General features: G+C 41.3%; 6 protein-coding genes across 9 annotated transcripts; 3 read left to right on the top strand and 3 right to left on the bottom strand.

The window, feature by feature from the left end:
- Positions 1 to 80: 80 nt before the first annotated feature.
- ATPsynG (ATP synthase, subunit G) lies at positions 81 to 774 on the top strand. The gene is made up of 3 exons (XM_017159510.3): positions 81 to 180; positions 238 to 291; positions 380 to 774. The coding sequence occupies exons 2-3, from the start codon at positions 252 to 254 to the stop codon at positions 637 to 639; spliced, it is 300 nt and encodes a 99-aa protein (XP_017014999.2). The 5' UTR covers positions 81 to 180; positions 238 to 251; the 3' UTR covers positions 640 to 774.
- Positions 775 to 1,461: 687 nt separating this feature from the next.
- Positions 1,462 to 3,503, top strand: abo (de-etiolated protein 1 abo). The gene is made up of 2 exons (XM_017159508.3): positions 1,462 to 2,539; positions 2,631 to 3,503. Exons 1-2 carry the CDS (start codon positions 1,589 to 1,591, stop codon positions 3,312 to 3,314), a joined length of 1,635 nt encoding a protein of 544 aa, XP_017014997.2. The 5' UTR covers positions 1,462 to 1,588; the 3' UTR covers positions 3,315 to 3,503.
- On the bottom strand, positions 3,380 to 4,214 carry LOC108069425 (uncharacterized). The gene has a single exon (XM_017159509.3). The coding sequence runs from the start codon at positions 4,150 to 4,152 to the stop codon at positions 3,601 to 3,603; it is 552 nt and encodes a 183-aa protein (XP_017014998.2). The 5' UTR covers positions 4,153 to 4,214; the 3' UTR covers positions 3,380 to 3,600.
- Positions 4,215 to 5,049: 835 nt separating this feature from the next.
- On the bottom strand, positions 5,050 to 6,495 carry YL-1 (Vacuolar protein sorting-associated protein YL-1). The gene is made up of 4 exons (XM_017159530.3): positions 6,250 to 6,495; positions 6,059 to 6,191; positions 5,660 to 5,960; positions 5,050 to 5,600 (listed from the first exon to the last, which is right to left on the bottom strand). The coding sequence occupies exons 1-4, from the start codon at positions 6,381 to 6,383 to the stop codon at positions 5,113 to 5,115; spliced, it is 1,056 nt and encodes a 351-aa protein (XP_017015019.2). The 5' UTR covers positions 6,384 to 6,495; the 3' UTR covers positions 5,050 to 5,112.
- Positions 6,496 to 7,105: 610 nt separating this feature from the next.
- Tmem214 (Transmembrane protein 214) lies at positions 7,106 to 12,709 on the top strand. 4 transcript variants are annotated; one of them, XM_017159525.3, is made up of 8 exons: positions 7,106 to 7,404; positions 7,478 to 7,791; positions 7,857 to 8,471; positions 8,538 to 8,742; positions 8,888 to 9,033; positions 11,158 to 11,574; positions 11,698 to 11,816; positions 11,881 to 12,709. In XM_017159525.3, the coding sequence occupies exons 1-8, from the start codon at positions 7,284 to 7,286 to the stop codon at positions 11,993 to 11,995; spliced, it is 2,052 nt and encodes a 683-aa protein (XP_017015014.2). In that variant the 5' UTR covers positions 7,106 to 7,283; the 3' UTR covers positions 11,996 to 12,709. The 4 variants fall into 4 exon arrangements, with proteins under 4 accessions (XP_017015014.2, XP_017015015.1, XP_070069492.1 ...); XM_017159526.3 differs by lacking the exons at positions 7,106 to 7,404; positions 7,478 to 7,791; positions 7,857 to 8,471; positions 8,538 to 8,742; positions 8,888 to 9,033 and adding exons at positions 9,226 to 9,364; positions 10,957 to 11,067; XM_070213391.1 differs by lacking the exons at positions 7,106 to 7,404; positions 7,478 to 7,791; positions 7,857 to 8,471; positions 8,538 to 8,742; positions 8,888 to 9,033 and adding exons at positions 9,608 to 9,626; positions 10,957 to 11,067.
- Positions 12,710 to 13,196: 487 nt separating this feature from the next.
- LOC108069438 (protein aubergine-like) lies at positions 13,197 to 19,386 on the bottom strand. Its single transcript, XM_017159531.3, has 9 exons — positions 19,184 to 19,386; positions 16,173 to 16,317; positions 15,612 to 16,105; positions 15,361 to 15,553; positions 15,157 to 15,284; positions 14,942 to 15,096; positions 14,490 to 14,879; positions 14,325 to 14,435; positions 13,197 to 14,263 (listed from the first exon to the last, which is right to left on the bottom strand). The coding sequence occupies exons 1-9, from the start codon at positions 19,274 to 19,276 to the stop codon at positions 13,363 to 13,365; spliced, it is 2,610 nt and encodes an 869-aa protein (XP_017015020.3). The 5' UTR covers positions 19,277 to 19,386; the 3' UTR covers positions 13,197 to 13,362.
- Positions 19,387 to 21,851: the final 2,465 nt, after the last annotated feature.

Below are 21,851 nucleotides of genomic sequence, written 5' to 3'. Positions count from 1 at the left end.
ATTTCTAGACAACTATTCTTTAAAATCAAAAACAGCATCATGATTTCACTAAATGGAATAGGAAGTCGAACACCACCAAAAATAACCGTGCAGTTGGTAGTGTTCGACCGCCAATCGATAAGTGTTCCGCCAACCCTGGTCTAGATCCATAACATCTCTGTTTCGTCGCACACTGAAAAGGTAAGGTTTTCCACACATTTCGCTAATTTCCTCTTGTATAATTCCAACTGTTTGTAGAACCAAATTGAAAAATGGCGAGTTTGGCTTCCAAGGGATCAGGACTTGTGAACAGTAAGTGCCGAGATTTGAACGCCAACAGTTTTTTGCTCCCCCTTCAGCGCCTACCAATCGCAAAATTATGTAATGATCATTTTTGCAGGGCTCCTCACGCAGGCGAGGCCACAACTGGACGTGTTCCTGAAGTACGCCAAGGTGGAGCTGACGCCCCCGACGCCCGCCGATATTCCGGCCATCCGCCAGGGACTCGGCAACCTCGTCAAGGGAGCCAAGACCGGCGCCTACAAGAACCTCACCGTTCGCGAGGCCTGGCTTAACACCCTGGTGACCGCCGAGGTCATCTTCTGGTTCTACATCGGCGAGTGCATCGGCAAGCGCCACATTGTGGGCTACAATGTCTAATCTTATTAATGTCTCCGCTTGGTAGTCTCTGGAATGGCAAACGAAACATTTCGACCCCAAATAAAGTGAAATATGTAGTAACTTAAAGCTCCGAAAAATTTCGAAAAAAACAAAAATAGACTTGTAAAAACTTAATTATTCAGTGGATATATGATTTTTCCAGACTAATACAATCCAGTTTGTAATCACAAAATAGGAAAACAATGTATAAACATTCATAGTTATACAAGGACGACAAGTGAACAAAATTGGTGATTAAGTTAAATGTAATACATTTAGTTACTTTGCATCAATAATGATCGTAATGGTTTTAAAGATTTCAAAATTACCATTTTCCGGAAACATAGAAGAAACATGAGAGATGATTTTCCATTAGAAGTGAAAGTTTAAGGCTAGCCTTTATGAGATTATTAAGCTCAAATTCTGGCCATAGCGAATCGGCATCTACGAAAACTTTTTTCCATAGAAAAAAATTAATGAAGAAAGCTGAAGCACATAACATATTTCTTATATCATACAACCAAAAAGAGAATTAAAAATTCCAAATAAATTTCATTGGAAAAGGCTTGGGTGACACCTCGAAAAAGTAAAGCGTTATATTTTTGATCTTTGCTGTCGGCATCTTAGTACTTATAGAAATTAAGGTTTCGAAAAAATATTTCCGGATTCTTAAATTTGTTAAGCCTTTTAATAGAAAGTTCTACATAATAGTTAAAACTGTCTATTTATTTTAAAAATATTTCAGTTCAAAATTGCCTTTCGATTAAAAATTATTAATTTTTTTTTTTTAATTTAATGGTTATGTTCTGCTGTGGTAGTATATTTTGAGAGTCTAGTCACGGTCACACTTGAATTTATTTATTTTTTTATTTTGGAGTTATTTTGGGGCGATCGGAAACCGCCAAAAGGGTTCTCAGGAATTACAAGGACTGCTCCATGGTCAGCCAGGATGGCCTACGAGCGGCGCCTCCGATCGCAGAACCTCGTGCACCTGCTGCAGAGCCGGGAATCCGGATACACCTGTGCGGGCAGTCAGCCGGCCAGGCTGCCCCGCTTGGCCTACGAGCGCTCCTTCTACAAGTGCATCACTCCCAGCCTGACCATTGACTCGGTCTCTATTCCGCCGGTATATCTGCGCAAGTTCACGCCGGATGGCAGCAAACTTCTGGCCTTCTCGCAGGACCAGCGCAGCCTGCACATCTACAGATACAGGGGATTCAGCTGTGCGGCGGTGGGCGAACTGATCCGCCAGGCGGACGTGGGCAGCGCCGAGTGCTTCAGCAGGCAGGACAACGTCCTCCGCAGCACGATCTTCGAGCGCCTGTTCGTCACCAAGGAGGCCCTGACTCTGCGACTGTGCCAGGGCGACTACAACCTGTACTATTTGCACCGGGAGTTTAGTGTGTTCCTGGAGGAGGGCCGGTATGTCCTGCTGGCGGCCATGTCCGTGCTGCGGGGTGCCCTGCCCTTCGACGTCTACGTCCGGTATCCAGATCTGTTCGACAAGCTGGACGCCTTTTCGTACGTCTTCTTCGTGGTGGACCTAAAACTGGGGGTCGTAACTGACCGGCTTCTCTTGCCGCACGATTCGATCGTCATTGCCCACAATCATGGCATTTCGGTCTTCGGCTCCAAGGTGGCGATCATGTCGCGGCTGCATCAGTGCGTCTACGTCTACTCTGTGTCGGAAGGCAAGTTCCACGAGCAGGAGACGATCGGTCCCCGGCCGCGAGACTTCATCGAGAGGGCTCCCGCTGATATTGGCAAACTGGATGCGACTACGGTTCTGCCCATTACGGACATAAAACAACGCGTACTAAGCTTTCTGTATCGCCAAATTGATCCAAAGGGTCCCAGTGCCACGGAGAAACAGAAGGAGTTTTACAAAAACTTTGAGTTTGTAAGTGAAGTGGCCATTAATTTCGGGCCAATTTTATAATCCCAGAAATCTCTCCAAAAGAAAAGTAATTCATAATATTTTCCTTTTTCAGGTAGAGCACATGATCATGGAGAGAATGCAACTGGTGAACAAGGAACTTCTATTGCTGCGCTACGAAGAACGGCCAAAAGATAGCGACACCATGCCCATGGCCACATCTCCCCGCCGCCTATACGTGTTCTATACCATTTCTGGCGAGGAAGTGGTTGGCGTGTATCCGGATTATTCCGTCGACCTGCTGCAGATCATTCTGCAGTTCTATGACGAGATGAGCAACGTACGATCGCTGCAAACAGGAGACGCCCCCTCATTGCCACTGCACTTCTTCCTGAAACAAAACTTCGTGGACGCCAACGAGTCGATTCCCTTCGTTCGTCATGCGGCATTGCGGTTCAACCCCAGCGTACCCGTGAGCTCCCAGAGCCTCTCGCCTTCGCCCTACCTGAGGTTCAACGAATTCAGCTTCGACGATCGCCACGTGTCTCCGCTGGAGCGACCCAATCCCTGCTCCGCGGAGCCTATTGTCTTCCGAGATCGCACCTCGCAGTCAGTCAAGTTCAGACTGCACGCCACGGCGCGTAGGCATATCAATCCTCTGGCACCGCGCGAACTGTGCGCCTTCATTTGGCATCCGTTCGAACCGCTAGTGCTCAGCATTCAGAAATGCATGAACAGCTATGCCTACCATGTGCATCTGTACAATCACAGTACTGTGGTGGAGCAGTCAAGTGCCTAATATTTTATATTATAGGTATGTTTAATACATGTGATATGTTTACCTACATTTGATATAAACACTCCTTCTTTGATTTTGGGAAGAGCAGATTTTATTTTACCTTTGAAGTGTCAAAAGAGGAGTTTGATTAGGAATTTGGCTTAGCATGTGATAAACAAAAGTATTTAAGATATGACAATTTCACAAGTATCATTTTGTTTTCAAGTATATAAAACTATAGTTTATACCTTTTTTGTTTTTCTAAGACAAACGAATATTAAAAGTGTCCGGAGGTTTTAGTGATCGACTATGTTGAGGTCGAGTGGTGGCCGTCCTCGTTGTATTCCTTGTTGACTTTAAGGGAGTGGTTAATAACGCTTGAGCCGCCTGGAGGATAGTTGGCCGAAGGTCCGGTTCCTTGTCCAGGTGCAGGCTGTTGTGGTTGAGGCTGATTTGGAAGCGAGTTGGGGTAGTAGCCGGGGCTTTGACCAGCTCCGGCCGGCGGATACATCGGGGCTGGAGGCGGAGGAGCCTGTTGCGGCTGTGGAGGCGGTGGTAGACCCTGCATGTACGGATTGTAGGAATACGGCGGGTAGCCGGGCATGGGCGGAGGCGGATACTGGGGGTACGGCGGTCCATATGGCTGCATTGGAATGTTGTATGGTGGATACGGATACCCATAACCGTAGGGCATCGGATATGCGGGATAATTGTACTTGTGCTCGGTGGTCGTGTACTTGTTCTTGTGCTTGCTCTCCCCGCTGCTGCTGCTGTCGCTGCTGTCACTGTCCGCCAGGACAACTCCGCCGTACTGCCATCCAAGTACCAGAAGGACCCCAATAGCAGCCCAGTTCTTCATTGTTCCGGTTAACCGCAAGACGTTTGAATAATCTGAGCTCACGGGTTTGACTAAATCTTAGACATGAAAATACCTTGTCCGTCCAGACAAACCAAATAGCCAGCGCGTGCGTTGTTTTTTGATAAGTAGACAAAAACACACAGATCGGACAAGGTTGCAGTCGGGTCCACTAAACTAATTCCCTGTAAGACTTTACTATTTCGAAATTATTTGATTTTCGTAATTGAGAATTGCTTAATTTTAATATAACTTACCTTTTTATCGGATTATAAACATCAAACCTTATACGTAAATATACAAATTCAATCAGTTTTGACTTTAAACTTTTAAAATTAAAAGATCCTATTTTTTTGAGTGTTAGGATGATGCTACAACCTAGAACAATTTGCGTAGCTAGTAGGTGTCGGAACAACCATATTTCCTCTAACTTTTTGTTACTTAATGGACGGAGGCTGTGTTCTTATCAACTTGACCATTTGACGGAAATTAAGCAAAACACTATATACGAATAGTCTTAATAGAGACTTATGAAGCTCTTAAAATTAAATCATATACAATTCAAAGCATAGCGTTAATGAAAACTACGATATGCAAAACGTTATAAATAGGTTGTATATAACTTGGATGGGCAGATTAAACAGTATTATCTTTTTGTTAAGCCAATATACCGGATGTACATGTTTAGTCTCTTTCTTAGCAAACAAAACAGACTGTGCGTTGATTATAAATAACATTTTAAAGATAAGGTTTTGGGAAATACCCTATGTACTGCTTCATGGCCACGATTGTAAAATACATATTTGAGAGAATGTGTTCAATAAACTTTGACTTGTGCCTGATGAATTGGAGGGTTGCGTTTAAAATACTTTCTTGATTAGAAATGTATAAAAAAGTAACTTATTGTTGGTTCCATTTTTTATTCGATATTTAAATTAGCAATCTAATGAATGCGTAGACGTTCTAGTTGTCTCCATTTTTGCTGGCAGCTGCTGAAGCCTTGAGGCGATTTTCCTTGACCAGCTTGCGCCACTCCAGCCACTTGGTGAGCTCGGGCTGTTCGCTACTGCCGCCCTGCTGCTCCAGCTGCATGTAGTATGCTTCTCGTAGGATCTTGAATGCCTGGATGCTGTAGTATGGCTGCTGGGTGACCGGATCGAAGTATCTGGCTGGCAACCTGGTAATGGGACATATGCCATTGCTGACTTTGGGCGCCGGCTTGTGGCGGAAGATGTTCTGGAACACCTTGTCGTTGAAATCGTTCTCGACAGTGACGAATGTGCGCTCGCATTTCCCGGCGGGATCCTTTGAATCACTGGGAGGAATGGCTCCGCGAGTAGGCTTTCGCGTCGCGGGCATGGTCAGTGAATGATAGCGTATCGTAGGACCTGTGAACGTGCGCTTGGTGGGCCTCGATTTTTTCTTCTCCAACTCCATTTTCTGGAACTTTTCTGTAAGTTAGCAGGGGGAATGTTTTATAATAGCCCCTTCGAACGCTTTGGGCACCTACCCAGGGATAAAATATTCTCCTCTTCGGTTATTTTGGCCTCCTCCAGCAGCTCCTCCTGCGTGGGCATATAGTCCTCCACACGCACCTTCTTCTTCTTGCGCTTGCGGGCATCGTCCAACTCCTTGAGCCGGATCTTCGTGGCTTGCGTCTTGATGGCCGTCGAAGTGCGAATGGATTTGCGGCCGGAGTCAAGGACGGTAAAGCGGGGACGAACCCGGCGCTTAGCCACCCCGCCACCGCCCCGCTTTTTGTGCACGGCCGGTGCGGCCTTAGTTTCCTTCTTGGCTATCGGTTTGGTTTCCTATAAAATAATAAAATAATGTTATTTCAAGTGCAAATTATGAAGAATGTTTTAAAAAACAATAATAATAAAATCCCTTTGTAAAAAAGGAGTAGCACCTTGTACGCCTTTGTGTTGACTCCCCCGCGTTTCCGCTTCTTGTCGGGCGCCTCTTCCTGATCTGAAACGAGCTCGTCCTGCTCATCGATACTGAAGTCCGAGTCCACCACATCCTCCTCTTCGTCCTTTTGCCTGGGAGTGGATTTTTAATGGTTTTACAACTCATTTTCCTAATTAAATCCAAACTTACTCGTATTCCTTGTCCTCCTCTTCGTCCTGAAATCCGCCGTAGGACGTTTTGTAAAAGTCGTCTTCCTCCTCCTCGTTCAGTAAGTGGGCTATTTTGTTGCCGGCATTGTTGCGCCGGGAGCGTGAAGCAGCCATTTGCTTGGTAGTATATAAAAAACCTTCTTTACGCAGACAATTAATAAATTTTATGAATTTTTGGCCAAAGATTTTTGTAAACAGTCCGAGCAGTAGGACCAGGTTTGGAAACACCACGGAGGGTTTGCAACTTGGATAGAAACAGCACTTGGCGGTTCTTGTAGCCCTGGTAGTACACACATTAATTATAGGGGGATTCCCTAAACTGTTGAATTGCTGAATTGTTGAAAATTCAACAAAAAATTTCATCAATTAAGGGAACGACCCAAAATGGTTCCTGTTGAATTTTCAAACAGCTGTTATTTGTTAAAAAATTTCACGGAACTTAAAGCATGTAAAATTTGATTTATTATTGGTAGTTATTGTCTAAAAGTGTTACCAAGGCAAAAAGAACCACAAATATGCATTCTAAGTTGATTTTAAAATAAATAATGCGTACTGGTGATACTAAAATGTTACAGAGTTGCCACGACTTTTAAAAAAAAGGTGACAACTCTGGCTTTTCAGCAATTCAACAAAATTTTCAACAGCCCCGAGGCTGATGAATTGCTGAAATTTCTGAAAGTTGACTTTGTATGGAACAGCTGATTAACAGCTGACCAAAATTCAACAATTCAGCAATTCAACAGTTTAGGGAATCCCCCTTAAGTTTTTAAAGGCTTTTTCCAGTTATTTACAGGTGATTGGTAGGTGTTTCCAGCACTGTCAGAACTCGTAAGGCACACAAAAAAGGTCAAAGCTATTTTATCAAATCCCCACAAATCAATTTATTTACTTTAGCATTTACGCCCCTGCAACTAACGTTCACACTAATCCATCGGCTTGTTGCTTTTTATTCTGCCGGCCGCCTGCATTTGACAATTCAATTTAATTCCACCAATTAACGCAGCTGCACTCAAGATGTCGGAACAATGGGAGGTGGTCTCCAAGTCGCGCAAGCAGAAGAATCTGGACAAGAAGGTGATCGCCCACACGGAGCAGAAGCGGATTGCGGCCCAGCTGCCGAAACTGGAGGAGCTGTGTAGGAAATTTGAATAGAGCAGTGCACCTGGCATCGCGACTACAACTCAGCCCTTCCCTTATCCACTCCACAGTGCCAACTCAGCGATATCGCAATCTGTTCGGCTCCAGCAGCAGCAACAACAACAACAAGTCGCACTCCCCCGCGAAATCCAGTTCAAGTGCCTCGTCCTCATCGAAAGCCAATAAATCGCCTGTGAAGAAGAACGCCGTGAAGAACGCTAGTGCCTCGACATCGACTCAGAAGAAGTCGTCCACGTCGTCCGCGGTGGCCAAGCCGAAGACCCTGGAGCTGGCCTTGAGGAACATCACCCGGGACGACTTTGCCGCCCAACTGGAGCAGGTTAAGCTCAGTTGTCCTGGCTCCGAGCTGCGCTGGCTGAGTCACGTAGGTGGCTCAAGTAAATGCCCGTATATCCAGGTAACTAATCGTTTTGCTTCCCCCACCCGCAGATTGCCCAGTACTTCAATGGCGCCCTCTCCTACGACTGCGATCCCATCTTCTCCGGCCGCTCGGCCCAGTACCCCAGCAACTTGGCCAGTGCCTCGCTTAAGTATTCCGTTGTGGAGTTCCTGGGCAGCGTTGGCGAGCAGAACCTGGAGTACTTCTTCTACTCCCTGCTGGACAGCATGGCCACGGATCTGAACAACAACCAGACGGTGGCCGGCTACAAGCTGGTGCTCCAGCTGATCGGTCAGAACTGGCCGAGTATTTGCTCAAGGAACCTGGCCAAGACTGCGTTGCTGCGGAACTCCTACCAGAACCGCAGCAACATCTGCCTTAGCATTCTTTGGGCCATTGGCCAGGGCGGCTACCAATCGCTGAACGAGGGCGTCAGGGTGTGGCATAACCTGATGCTGCCCAACATGGAGCTGAAGCAGTACACCAAGTTCGTGGTGGAGTACATGGAGCGGGCTCTGAGTGCAGCTGCCGCCCGGAAGCCGGCGGACCCGCTGCTACTCAACCAGCAGGAGTTCTTCGCCACCTACAATGCCCTGAATGCGTCCTACAACAACCTGCCGAAGGAGTGGCAGCAAAGTCTGAAGCGAAGTGCACGCTTGTTGCTCGTAAGACTCGTACGGAACCCACAATATCTGCGTCTTTTAACCGACTCTTGTCCGCTGTATTTATAGCAAAACTATATCGACAGTCCCGTGAAGCATGCCAATATATTTCTGACGCTCTTCCGCGAGATAAGTGCATCCTCCAAGCAGAACAACGAGATCGAAGGCTGTATTAGTTGCCTGCTCAGCAGCGGCCGAGACGATTGCCTCAGAGTGTGGCGCATGAACTACAAAAAGCAACCGCTGCCTAGTCTATTGCTACTGAGAGCTATAGGTAAGATCCGAGAGTTTTAAAAAGTTCTGAAGATTAAGTTTTAAAACTTTAGAAAACTATCTAACTATTTAAATTTGAATTGCACAGTCCATTTATTTGTAAATTAAGTACAAGCCCTTACTAATAAGCTATTAACCCTGTTTAGACGAGAATTGGCCCACGTCTACACACAAATTGGCTACGTCGCCTGTATACCACTCATTTCTACAAGATGTAGAGAATCTGAACGAAGAACTTCAGGCCAGCAAGCGCAAAGACGGCAACTTCGAATGCTTAAAAGAAGTATTGCTGGTAAGTACGGTTCATATATATACAAATATTTTTTTTTGTATTAAACAAAAAGGCGCTGTCTAGACTAGGTATTAAAATTTTTTTGTAATTTCTTTTAACAATTTATGTACATTTTTTTTTAAATTGTTTTAGTTATTATATTTCTGTTAACTGAAATCGAGTAATTCAAAGGTACATTTTCGAGAAATCAAACTCTGGAACGTTGTTGAAATATTTGAATTTTACGCGCTTTTAATCCGACCTCTGGCCACACTGTTAAGCGTTCAAATCGCTGGTGATGGACATTTCCATTTATCAGTCTGGTCACACCGCTCTCGTGAAAAAAACGAAGGTATAAATTTGTTCAATGACAACCAAAAGTGAATAATTAATTGCAATCGGTGCTAAAAAGAATGAATTGGGATAATTAGACTGCGCAGCTAGCCAGGTGCGACCTTTTAGGTAGATAGACCCCAAGTATTAACTGAAAACCAGACGAAAGTTCAGAGGGGAGAGGACGCTGCCAACGCGACGTTACTGCGAGAAAGAGACGGCAAACGGTAGCCGGCGTTCGCCCGTAATTTCTCTCAACTTCAACTGGCTTTTCATCGACAGTGAGCATAAATCCGCACCTTAATTATCGCGTTGTCGCTACAGTTTTTGTTGTTATTTATGCCGTGCAAAGTGCGTTTCGGCCGTACATGTGTGCGTGTCATCATTAACGGTTGTGTGTGCGTGCGCCCCTCTGCACTTCTATTGGTATTGGTGGCAGCTATAACTGCACTTTTCCCGTAGCGTTGCCATGCGGGTTCCAGTTGCCGCTAAATTTCTCCGAGCGGACGTGTTGCTTTCGAAAAGAGAGATTAGGCATCATGGGCATCATAAATCCCAGTTTATCAGGCCACTATGTATATTCTTATCAGCACGCCCAATTTTCGAATGATCTGACGCCTATTTTTATTTTCCTATTGACTGATGTGTTCCAGCTGCGATTGGCCATCCACCGCCCGTTCCCCTCTCTCTTGCTGATTGTGCGCACTCTCATCTCCTCCCCTCTTCCCACTCTCACTCTTATTGCACAGTGGTGCACCCTCGCAGTCTTACCTTAAATTCTTCCAACGCCAAGATTACGAGTTCCTACAAAAAAGAAATAATGCTCTGGCCTTCCCAGCTTAGGCTGCTTCAACACGTGGCATGTCCACTGTGACCCTGATTCTCGCCGGCCCTTAAGAGTTCTTCATTACCTTTCTTTCTTTCACTCGGGAAGCACAAAGGCGAAGATATTTAGAGGCCAGAGCCCAAGTTCATCGAACTTTGTTGGTCATAGAAATATTAATATCAATATCATTCATTACCCTAAAAACTTTTAGAATCTATTTTCAAATTAATAGTTATTGAAATTTTACATTTTTTAGATCCGTTTTCTATACGGCATCCTAAACTAAACACAAGTTAGTAAATTAGTTTATAGGAGGGGAGCCAGCACTAAAAGATCTAGGCCCGCTTTCTCGAACGCATGTTAAATTTAACGTATTGTTTAAGACTTGAAAGTGTATGGACATTTAGAATCTAAAGAGCAGTTTTAATTTAATAAGCGTACGAGAAAACGGCTCTTAAAATGCTAGTTTAAAAGGTACTGCATACAAATACGCCAATTGAATATTAACCGTTAACTCGAATAAAAATATTAATTTTTAGTATCTAGACATTTTTGTCTGAGTATACGTATGTATTTAAGACTTTTAATTATCCCCACTCGCGGTTTTAGCTTATTCTCGCATCTTAGGTCATCGCGCTCTTATCCCGCAAAAGCATACGCAAGCAATCTTCGTAGCAGTCGCAAAAAAAGCTCGGTTTAAAAGCTCGCAAAGGCCCGTCATTCTTTTTAGCAAACACAATTGCAGCGATAAACACAATAATTAATTCAACATTTTCTGAAAACAGCTGAAATAATCTAGAAATACTCGAAACTAAGTGAAATTAAAGTAGAAAATGGCTCAGGTTAAACCGAAAAGTAACAAACAGGGCGGCAAACCAGCGCCGGCCGCTAAGAAGGTAAACAAAGCGACTCTTAAACAGTGCCCCAAAATCAAATTGCCTGCAGCTTCTAATTTTCATTGATTCTATGATTTTTGTATCCCAAAGAGTGTCCAGGAGAAGAGCAGCGCTCAGCAGAAGAAGAACAAACAGAATGCTGCTGCACAGAAAAAGAAATGCGGATGCTGCAAGTGGACGTTGGGCAGCCTCTTCATCATTGCCCTGATTGCCGGAGCTCTCTACTACGACACCGAGGTCAACGGCAAGGGGGTGTTCGAGAAATCGGCCACCGGCAAGGTGCTGAAGAACGCCGGAGTGCTGCCGCACGTGCAGAAGACCTGGTACACGGTTATGAGCGCCGGAGCACGGGGCTACAAGTGGGCGGAGGTGAATGTCCCGCCGTACGCAGAGCCGGCGATCAAGACCACCGGCGACCTGTGGAAGCTGGCGAGGAATGCGGCCTGCAACGTTTACCAGAACGGCAAGGGATACTTCGGCGCAAAGTGGCCCGTTGTGGCCAAATTCGTAAGTGTCTTCTAATCGATGCGAAGATGAGGTCATATCGCGTTTGGATATGCGCAAACCAGTTTTAAATTAATCTCTGTGTTACTTTCGGGCTCCTTTGTTAATATGCTTTCTTTTTTGTAGATTGACCAATACGTGCCCAATTTGTCTGGCAAGATCGAAGCCTTTGCCGCGGGCGTCAGCGATTTTGCCGTCAGCAGCTACGACAAGTCTGCCGCGCTCGTTAAGGAAAAGGTGCTTGTGTAAGTTTGACTGTTTTCAAGTTTTTCCGAAAAGGCAACCCTTATAATTCTGAACTTTTATTAGTGGCCGTCTCTCGCCCGAGAACATCAATCAGGCGCTGAACCAGACGCGTAACGTGGCCTTGGAGTTCTACAACCAGTTTCACAAAAAGGTCGACGCATACGCCAAGCTCAAATGATTCTAAGCGTCAGGCACGCTTACCACCTCTCTAACAGCAACATCATCAGCAGCTGCAGCAGAAGCAAACACAAAACGCGTCATAGTAAATAGTGAAGGAAACCCTAATTTTTCGCAATTAGTTAAAAAACCGGAAAATGTTCTATCAGTCGAAACTCAAGAAGCCATTCACATTCATTAACAACTTCTCGTCAGTCTAATTAAGAAAAAAGCAATACGAGCAAATCTTTGTGGATGCCGATAGTGTACACTAACAACCTAGTAAATTCCACCTCTATACTGATAAATTAGTTAAAAACCCGAAAAAATTTCTGTTGTGCAACATTTGTTTAAACATTTTTCTCCAAGAAGAGAAAACATTATTTTTAAATTTGTTTGCAACGGCTAAAGAGTTTTGTAAAAAGGTCTATCAAAAAAAATTTTGTAATTGTAATTATTTAAGTGCGTTTTTTGTGGCAATGCGCGAACTGTTAACTTTATTGTGTTAACTGAACTTAACAATTCCAACTGCATTTTGAAGGCAAACAATAGATTCATATATTTTTATACTTTTACTCATAGTTTTCTTATTTTGTGTGTGCATTTCTGTAGACTCCTCAATATTTGCATAAAGCGCTATCCTTTCGATTCGATTTTAAATCTCATTTGTATATTTAATGGAATACACGATTTTGCATAAATAAAATAAAATTGAAAGAAGTGAAGTACAGAACAATTTTTGTTTTTATTGAATGAGTGAAACTAGAATGATGTTCAACCAAAACATAGGTATAGGGCGATTTGTATTGGGTCAAAAGTCACAAGCCGTATGGGTGGATGTAATACAAATTTTAATATTTATTTTATATTCAGTTATATATTTATGCTTGCTACTATATTTTTCCCCCAAAAAAAGCGACATTTTTCATTCGCGTTTGGGCGGTTAAACGTCATTTAGACCATGAGTTTGTTCGCCAATATGGCTTAGAATCCTTTAAAGATTACGTTACGATTATAAGGTTGGTAAATGTGCTTTCAGACATAAATTTCAATTTTTTATTTTTATTTAATATAAATATATCAATCTTGGATACAAATTTATAAAATCGCAAATAGTTGGTAAAATTTATAATGTAAAATATTTTAGGACGTTATCTCGTCCGCTTGTTAAACTTAAATCAGTTTTTAAAGTTTTAAAGCATGCTATAAATTTAACATGCGGACGATTAAAGGCCCTACATGTAGTTGAATCCAAATTGAATATAAGGAGCTCACTTTTGGATTAAGCTAGTTTTTTTTTTTCATTTTCTCAGTGCAGAATGCGATTAGAACTTGTATCCGAATAGATTTCCGTCTTCGCAAATATTTTTTGGGCACGGTGGTGGGTGTTTACAAAAAGTATAGTTGGTTCTCCAATCCGGCAGAAGGGGAGCGATTAATACTTTCGGCCACAAGGAATGCCAGTTTGTGGGCGTACTGGCACACGGCGGGGACCCGGACAGTCCCGGAGAAGTTGTAATACATATGGGTCATTTTATAGGCCAGCATCTGAAGCTTATCGGCGGACAGGCCCATGTTGTCGGATATGACGTTGTAGCTCGTGGGCGACACTGTTCCCTGACGAACTGCCTGCGACACCAGGAAGAAGTCGTACCGCTCGGGCAGGGTGATCACATCGTCAACAACCGTGCCCGGAAGCGGATTTCTCTTATTTACAAAGTAACGAGAGTTGATTCGCTTGGACACGATGATAAAGGCCATGCGACAGCCCTCCTCCTTGCCAGCCGATTTATATATTTCGTCCAGCTTGGCCTTCAGGAACTTTACTTCGGTGTTGACAACCTGGTAGAGCTGTCCATCGCCGACACCGTCGCGGAAGAAAAGAATGCGCTCGGGCAAGGTACCGTGGTGCTCCCGGTAGGCTTTCAGGGCGCATGTCATATTCAGCGACATCTGGTCGGACAACTCCTGGCCCTTCATATGCTCGGTCACCGAGGAGAAGTAGCGGCACGAAGTCTTCTGGTCCATGGTAGCTACCAGAGCTCCATATGACTTATTTTTGTTCTTCGACGAGTGACAGACATCGAAACCGACAGTCATCAAGCCGCGGAGAGGCAGCTCAATCATCCAGGGCGCACCCATCAATTTGGCGTTCATCTGTATAACCACCTTTGTGGCAATTGACATAAGCCCAGCAGATTTCTCCTGCCGTGGAGCGATAACTCTTAAAGTTACAACCTGCGAGGGCACCGGTCTGTCCACGCAGGTGCGCTTCTTGATGCAGCTGTACCTGTTTAGCAACGGAAAGAATATTAGAACTTGTTCTGGACAATCAAAGCAATCAGACGGACTTCTCTTCATTTGTAGTCTTTATCACAACCATCACAATTTGTGGATCCTTGGCCACGGCATTATCGATCGATTGAGAGTAAGTGCCATTACGGTCGTCCTTGATTTCATCGCTACAAAAGACAGCACATCAAATTGAGTACTCTCAAAATTAAATTATTACTTACTAGCGAGGCTCAGAGATTTGCATCTTCATTCCGCTGGCTGCCCGGATGCACATCTTCACGAACTCCTGCGTCTCACGCAAGTTTCGAGCCGGAGTGATCACATACCACCTCTTGATGTCCACGTGACTGTACATCGAGGAGTTGCGGAACTCATTGGTCCAATCGGCGCGAGCGTCGCACAAGAATCTCTTGTTGTTGCCGAACACGATTTTCTCCGGTGGCAGAACGCGAGCTGGGATTTCCACCAGGGCTGAGTCCAGTTCGACGTTCCAGGACTTGAGGGTTTCCATGCTCTCCTTGGCAGACTTCAATCGCTGGTTGAACACGCGCAGGCGCTCAATGCGACGATCCGGAGTCAGTCTGGTATGCTCGCTCATGGCCTTCATCAAGCTAAACACACGAACAGAGAACTTAGCAGATATTCAAAAGATATAATCTCACTTTAAACTTACCGGAAGTTGGCGCGCATTGCGTCGGTCATGCCTGTGGCCCGAGCCAGCTCGGGAATAAGCATGATGAGTTGATCAACACCTCCACGAATGTTTTTCTCGGTGGGTCGAGACACGACCAGAGGCTGCTTGAAGTCTCGGATAGTGATGTTGTATCGCTAAAAAAATAAAAAATTAATTCGATTTTCAGACATTTTGGGAAGCGTTCTTGCACTTACCTTTTTGTAGTACTCCACATAAGAAATGTCGCCATCTTTGGTATTAAACTTAGATAATGGCGACGAAGCAAAATCAACATCATCGACGCGATAAGTTTTATTATTGTAATCAGTTAGCACAATCATACCTGTTTAGAATAATGCAAACACATATTTTTTGGAGATTAAACAATGAAAAGGTTACAAAATAAGTAACCAACTCACCCATTACATCTCGTTTGAATGCGGTTTGATAATCGTCGTTGTCTCGAATAGCCTCGGATAAAATGTTGTACAAGGTATCAGTTCTCATAACTTTATGTGCGATTTCTGCACAAAGTAAAATATCACTTTCGTGTTGGCGAATCGATGTCTGGTATCCAGGCCAGAGCTCCATGCGGTAGCTCTCCAAATTAATCTATTGGTAATAATAAGGATAATTAACAATTTATAAACCATTATTTAAACTAGCAAACCTTTGCTTGAGGATCGAAAAAGTTGCGAGACACCAACTGCAAGTTCAAGCCCTCCATTGCCCTGCGCAGGATCAGGTTCAGGACCTGGAACTGCTGGTTATCAGCTGCCTCCACGGACCCAACAGACTTGATTTTGATCTCATAGTTTTCCCCCTCACGACTCTTCGTGACGAGTTCCAGAACATAGGGGCTATTTTGCACCGGCTTAAACTGACTGGTGCAAAACAAAATGGTTCCGTCAAATATGTAGCCACCCAAAACGCTTCGATGGTGGTTCATAAAAGCCCGACGTAAACGCGTGTTGTCCACATCAGGGACAAAGTCAACGCGGTACTGGTAGATGGTCCAGTTTGGGCGTTTCAGAAGTTTGAAATAGTTGGTCTGGACAGTTATTTTGGTTCCAGATGTTCCATTCTTGGTTGTCAGTCCCTGAGGACGGGAGTGTACGACATCCGTAATCAGACGACGACCACGCACCGACCCACGAGGATCACCTATTTTCGATAAAATTAGAGGTCTAATAAAAAGGAACTAAGGAAATAAGGCAAAACAACTACTGACCCTCAGAGCTCTGAACTTCCACCTCGCTCGACTTCGTGTCTCCCGACTGCTGCAAGTGGCTCAGCGGTACCTCACTCGATGAACCCTGACCTCCCGACCTCATTGTTTCAGTTCTTCCTGATTGCGAGGAATGCGGAGACTGGCCCTGCAAAGAGAACGTTGTTGTTAAGTGCAGTTATTTTTAAAGTTTATGAATTTATTTATGTAGTAAGCTTATCCATTCTAGGCATACATACATTAATGTTTTGCACAGGGAACGTAACTGTTATAAGTTTTATTTTAAAAATCACACTTTAACAGTTATTTTCTGATTTGTAAAGTAAAACTCAAAGAATAACTGTTATTTTTTGAGTTTTATAATAAAAGTTGACAAATAACAGTTATTCGTCATGATCAAAAATAAAACTCAAACTTGATTTATGGCGATTTTGTGGGTAAACAAAATTTTAAAAAAATATAGGCATAAAATATGCGCGGTTGCCTTTCTTAACAAATTTTTAGTAAGTTATAAAAAGCACGGGGATCATGTTTTTTTTAATTATTTCATTTTTTCAAAAATTTCAAGGGAATAACTGTTATTCATAAAAATCAAAAAATAACAGTTATTTTTTGAGTTTTATTATAAAAATCAAAAAATAAAAATCATTACGGATTTGTAAACTACAATGGCTAATAAAAATTGTGGTGTATTTAAAAAATTTTTAGGACCCTTCTAAGTGCGTGATTTTTTTGTATGAAAAATTTACAATAACAGTTATTTTCGTTCCCTGGTTTTGCAATATCACAATTGGAAGGAACATAATTTAAGCAAATTATAAGTTAGAAGCTTGAAAGGCAAAAAATTAACGGGGGTTGCACACAATTCGAATTTTGGGTTGAATTTTAATTGATGTAAGACAAAGTTCCAATTCGAATTCTTTGTCTATAAACCAGCGGTCGGCAGCGCCCTATTAAGTGAGCATAGGGTTTTGTTCTGCCGCCGCGCTGCTCGCACATGTATAACGTAGAACAGCGGTCTGCACACACACATCGATGAGCTGCCCAGTGCAAATTACTCCCACAAATATAAAACAAAATGTCAACGTATGTGTGTGCCGACCGCTGCTATAAACAAATAAATAGTAATAATTAATTTTAAGTACATCCTTGACTAACATTTTTGTTCTTATATAATAGTAATAATAAACTTATTGATGTTATTGGTTAATATTAACTTACACAAAAAAATCTATTGGTAAAATTTACCAATAGAATTGTCAAACAATCGCCAACCAATCAAATAATTACTCTTACTAATATGTAAGAGTAAGGGTTACTATAAAACAAAAGTTATGCAATTGTAAAAAAGGTTAGAATGTGCTCAAACCATTAATTGTAGTTAACTTACTATTTTTATAGAAAATATACAATTATTTATAGTTATTTCACTGCAGCAAAGTTATTTATAAGTAACATTAAAAAGGTAGTTGTCTTATTACCTTTTACAAAAGTGACTTCATTCTAAACCTTATAAAGGTGCGGGTTGCACTTGACTTCCAGCTAATGTGGAAGTATATCACTGTGAACAGCACTCCACGTAGTGATTAAGAGCACCAGGAAAGATCTCAGTAAAATTTTGTATGAAAAGGAGGAAAAAGCGGCTAAAATTGTCATTTTCAAAAAATCATAAAAAATACAAGGAAAAATATTTTGAAATTTTTTTTTTTTCAGCTATTAATTTTTGTTTTAAGCCCCAGAAAAAAAGTTTAAAATTTGACTTTCATAAAAAATTGCGAGTTTATTTTGTTTTTTATTTCTTAATGAGACCAATTAGTTTGCTTTAGTTATATTTTGTATACGAATTTGTTAATAAATATTTCAAGAATAAACACAAAAAATTTGGATTAATTTCCTTATCTAATAACTTTTTAATAGTACCGAAAGTCAATAGTGGCAAGCATGTACTCAGTTTTGCACCCCACTGTATGTACGCGGTCCTATTCCGTTCGGCTACGCTAGGGTCGTACGTATGTACATATGTATGTACATATGTATGTACATTTGTATTCATTTTTGTACGTACATTTCTACATTCATACATTTATAATCACCTCCTTGTAATTTCGTTTTTTAATTGTTCCCTGAGCTTTTTTTAACATCATAAGTAAGGCCAGAAGATCAAGAAATATTTGTGTTATGTTGTGTCTTTATAAAATTTGATCTGCGTGGTCATCCATTTTATGCGCACTGCAACAAATTCTGCATAAGAAACACACTCAGCGTAATTAAAAAACTTGATATCTTGAGGAGTTTGTTTTAAAAAAAATATTCTAAACATTAAGTCTAAAAGTTTTTAAATATTGCGAATTAAAATTGAAAGAAAATAGTATATGGCCGTTTAAAAAAAAAACTTTTCTATAATTTTATTTTATTTTTAAATTACATTTGTACAATGTACAAATACATTTTTATGTATATAACTGGAGATGTACATGTTGTCTGATTTGCGTACCTGCAAATGCATGCATAATTACATAAGTATGTATATATATACACTCATACAGATTCCAGTCCTTTCATGAATGGTTGGATATGTACGTATGTATACATAGGCAAGTCATTTGGAGGTACATATGTACATGTGTAAGTATTTGCGAGACTAGCATTTTTTACGCCGATTTTGCACTAAGATAAGAAAATTTCTGATTTGGGATGCATATAAACAAAGAGTGGTGATGATCATCAAGGAAATGGCCACATATGAAAAACAACTGTTCTTATATTTTCTTTTTTTCATGGGCAAAAAGCTTTTATTAACGCAGTCTGCATACATGTATACATATGTATGTTTATAGAACTGCATTTCTTAGCACTGTACGTAAAGCGTTTGAAATAGTGTTTGAAATGCACGAATGATTCATTTAATTATTACTCAGACTCAGAAATCCCTTTCAACTAAAAACTGTTTTCTTTTTTTTATTGATGTACTGCTTAACTCTATTCAATTTTGACAATTAATTAATATTGCTTACCAATTGGGGAGCCATGCCGCGGTTTGCATCTTCATTTCGCTTGTTCCCGCGACCGCGTCCGCGAGCGGTTCCAGTATTGGGTGGCAAATTCATTTTTAACTATTTATATCTTTTTAGATATCAGTTAACACTTTGTACTTAAGAAATCTTTTCTTTACTAATTCTTCACCTTGTACTCGAAGAGTTCCCAGACACGCGTCACAAAAATTAAAACGGAAATGAACGGGAACGCCCAGGGCTGGAACTAATTTTATGTTCCTTCGGTTATCGGTTGTGCTTTTTCCGATAAATTCTGAATTTTTGAACCCATTTGATGTTAGGGGGATTCCCTAAACTGTTGAATTGCTGAATTGTTGAAAATTCAACAAAAAATTTCAGCAATTAAGGGAACGACCCAAAATGGTTCCTCTTGAATTTTCAAACAGCTGTTATTTGTTGAAAAGTTTTACGGAACTTAAAGCATGTAAAATTTGAATTTTTATTGCTAGTTACTGTCTAAAGGTGTTACCAAGGTAAAAAGAACCACAAATATGCTTTCTAAGTTTTTTTTTTGTTATGTACATATGTGCTTTATTTATTGAATCTTCTCTATATGAGACTAACAATAAGTGTATCAAATCTTAAGAATATAACTTAACTTACAGTCACGTGGACTGAATTTAGACTAACGGGCCCTAATATTTATTGCTGGGCTGGTAGATCGTTTCGATGAAGACGAGTTTCTAAGTTGATTTTAAAACAAATAATGCGTACTGGTGATACTAAAATGTTACAGAGTTGCCACGACTTTTAAAAAAAGGTGACAACTCTGGCTTTTCAGCAATTCAACAAAATTTTCAGCAGCCCCGAGGCTGATGAATTGCTGAAATTTCTGAAAGTTGACTTTGTATGGAACAGCTGATTAACAGCTGACCAAAATTAATCAATTCAGCAATTCAACAGTTTAGGGAATCCCCCTGTTGCTTTTTGGACGCAATAATCATTTGAAGATTTCACCAATCACGGGAACGACCCTAAATTGTTCCTGTAGAATTTTCAAACAGCTATTATTTGTTGAAAAGTTTCACGAAACTTAAAACATGTAAAATTTGATTTTTTATTAATAGTTTTTGTCCTAAGTTGTTACCGAGGTAAAAACAAGAGGCAGATAGAGATATAAAACTTTGATTGCACATATCTTTTTAATGAATGGTCCGATTCGAAAAATGTCTTCTGCATTTTGATAGGTATTAATAAACACTCAGGTTATTCCCTATAACAGCTGTTTGAAAATTCAACAGGAACTATTTTGGGTCGTTCCCCTAATTGCTGAAATTTTCTGTTGAATTTTCAGCAATTCAGCAATCCCCCTTTCAACAGCCCCGGGTCTGTTGAATTGCTGAAATTTCTGAAACTTCACTTTGTATGGAACAGCTGATTAACAGATGACCAAAATTGAACAATTCAGCAATTCAACAGTTTAGGAAATCCCCTGATTAAAAAATTGCATTTATAATAAAAAATTGCGTAATAAAATCTTTAAAAATCGGGCCGCCAGACACATTGTGAAATCATTTAAGGCGACTGGGGGCGTTGAGGGCCGTGGCACCTCGATGAAACAAATTTGCGCTGCGTAGGAAGCCCAATTTTCTAGTTTTAATAGTTCTTGAGATCTCAGCGTTCCTACGGACGGACAGACGGATATGGCTAGATCGACTCGGCTAGTGATCCTGATCAAGAACATATATACTTTATATGGTCGGAAACGCCTCCTTCTACCTGTTACATCCTTTTGCACGAATACAAAATATGTTTTTATTCTACGAGTAACGGGTATTATAACCACAAATATGTTTTCTGAATTGATTTTGAATGAAATAATACGTACTGGTGGTAAAATATGTCTGGGATGGGTTGTTGAAATTTCTGAAAGTTGACTTTGTAAGAAAAAGCTAATTAACAGCTGACCAACAGTCAGCAATTCAACAGTTTATTTAATTACAGTAAGCTGAAGTTTATATACCCTTGCAGTTAAAATAAATACTTAAAGTTAAATGGTCGTTCAATCCGTGTTGTTCCAGGGATTCCAGATATGCTACTAGCTATTTAAACTTCCTTCAAAGTAACAATATTTTACAATAATTATACCCTAGATTTCAGTCGGAAGTTTGCAACGTAGAGAAGCAGACATTCTTGACCCCATAAGTTATGGCATTGTCCGTCTGTCTGTCCGTTTCTACGCAAAAAGTATAAAAAATTTTATAACTAGTTTAGCTTATTCAGAAAAACAATTTAATTGCTAAGATTTATTTATTAGATTATCAATGACAAACAGTGATTAATAAAATTGAAGAACGGATTAAATTTATGAATGATGTGAAACATTGATTTGCATTTTAGATTTCTCACCCAGTCCACTGGGATGTTCCCATCCGGTCCATAATTAAATATAAAAGACAATCATACATGCGTTGCTGGTTAACTCTGAAAACTTCGGTCACACTATAAAGACTTACGACTTACGATTTTTTTTTTAAACACGTAACGTAAGTGTAATCAAAACGTAACAGAGGCTCATTGTCAGGGTTCGTAAAATATCCCTCAAAATCTGTCATTTTGTTAAAATAAAAAAATGTCAACCTAGGGCGGTGATATTTGTCACAATAAAATGAGGAGTAACCAAGCAGGG

The sequence above is a fragment of the Drosophila takahashii genome, chromosome 2L, assembly GCF_030179915.1.
Source record: "Drosophila takahashii strain IR98-3 E-12201 chromosome 2L, DtakHiC1v2, whole genome shotgun sequence".
Lineage (NCBI taxonomy): Eukaryota > Metazoa > Arthropoda > Insecta > Diptera > Drosophilidae > Drosophila > Drosophila takahashii.
The sequence above is the reverse complement of the archived record's forward strand: the minus strand, read 5'-3'. Positions and strand labels throughout refer to the sequence as shown.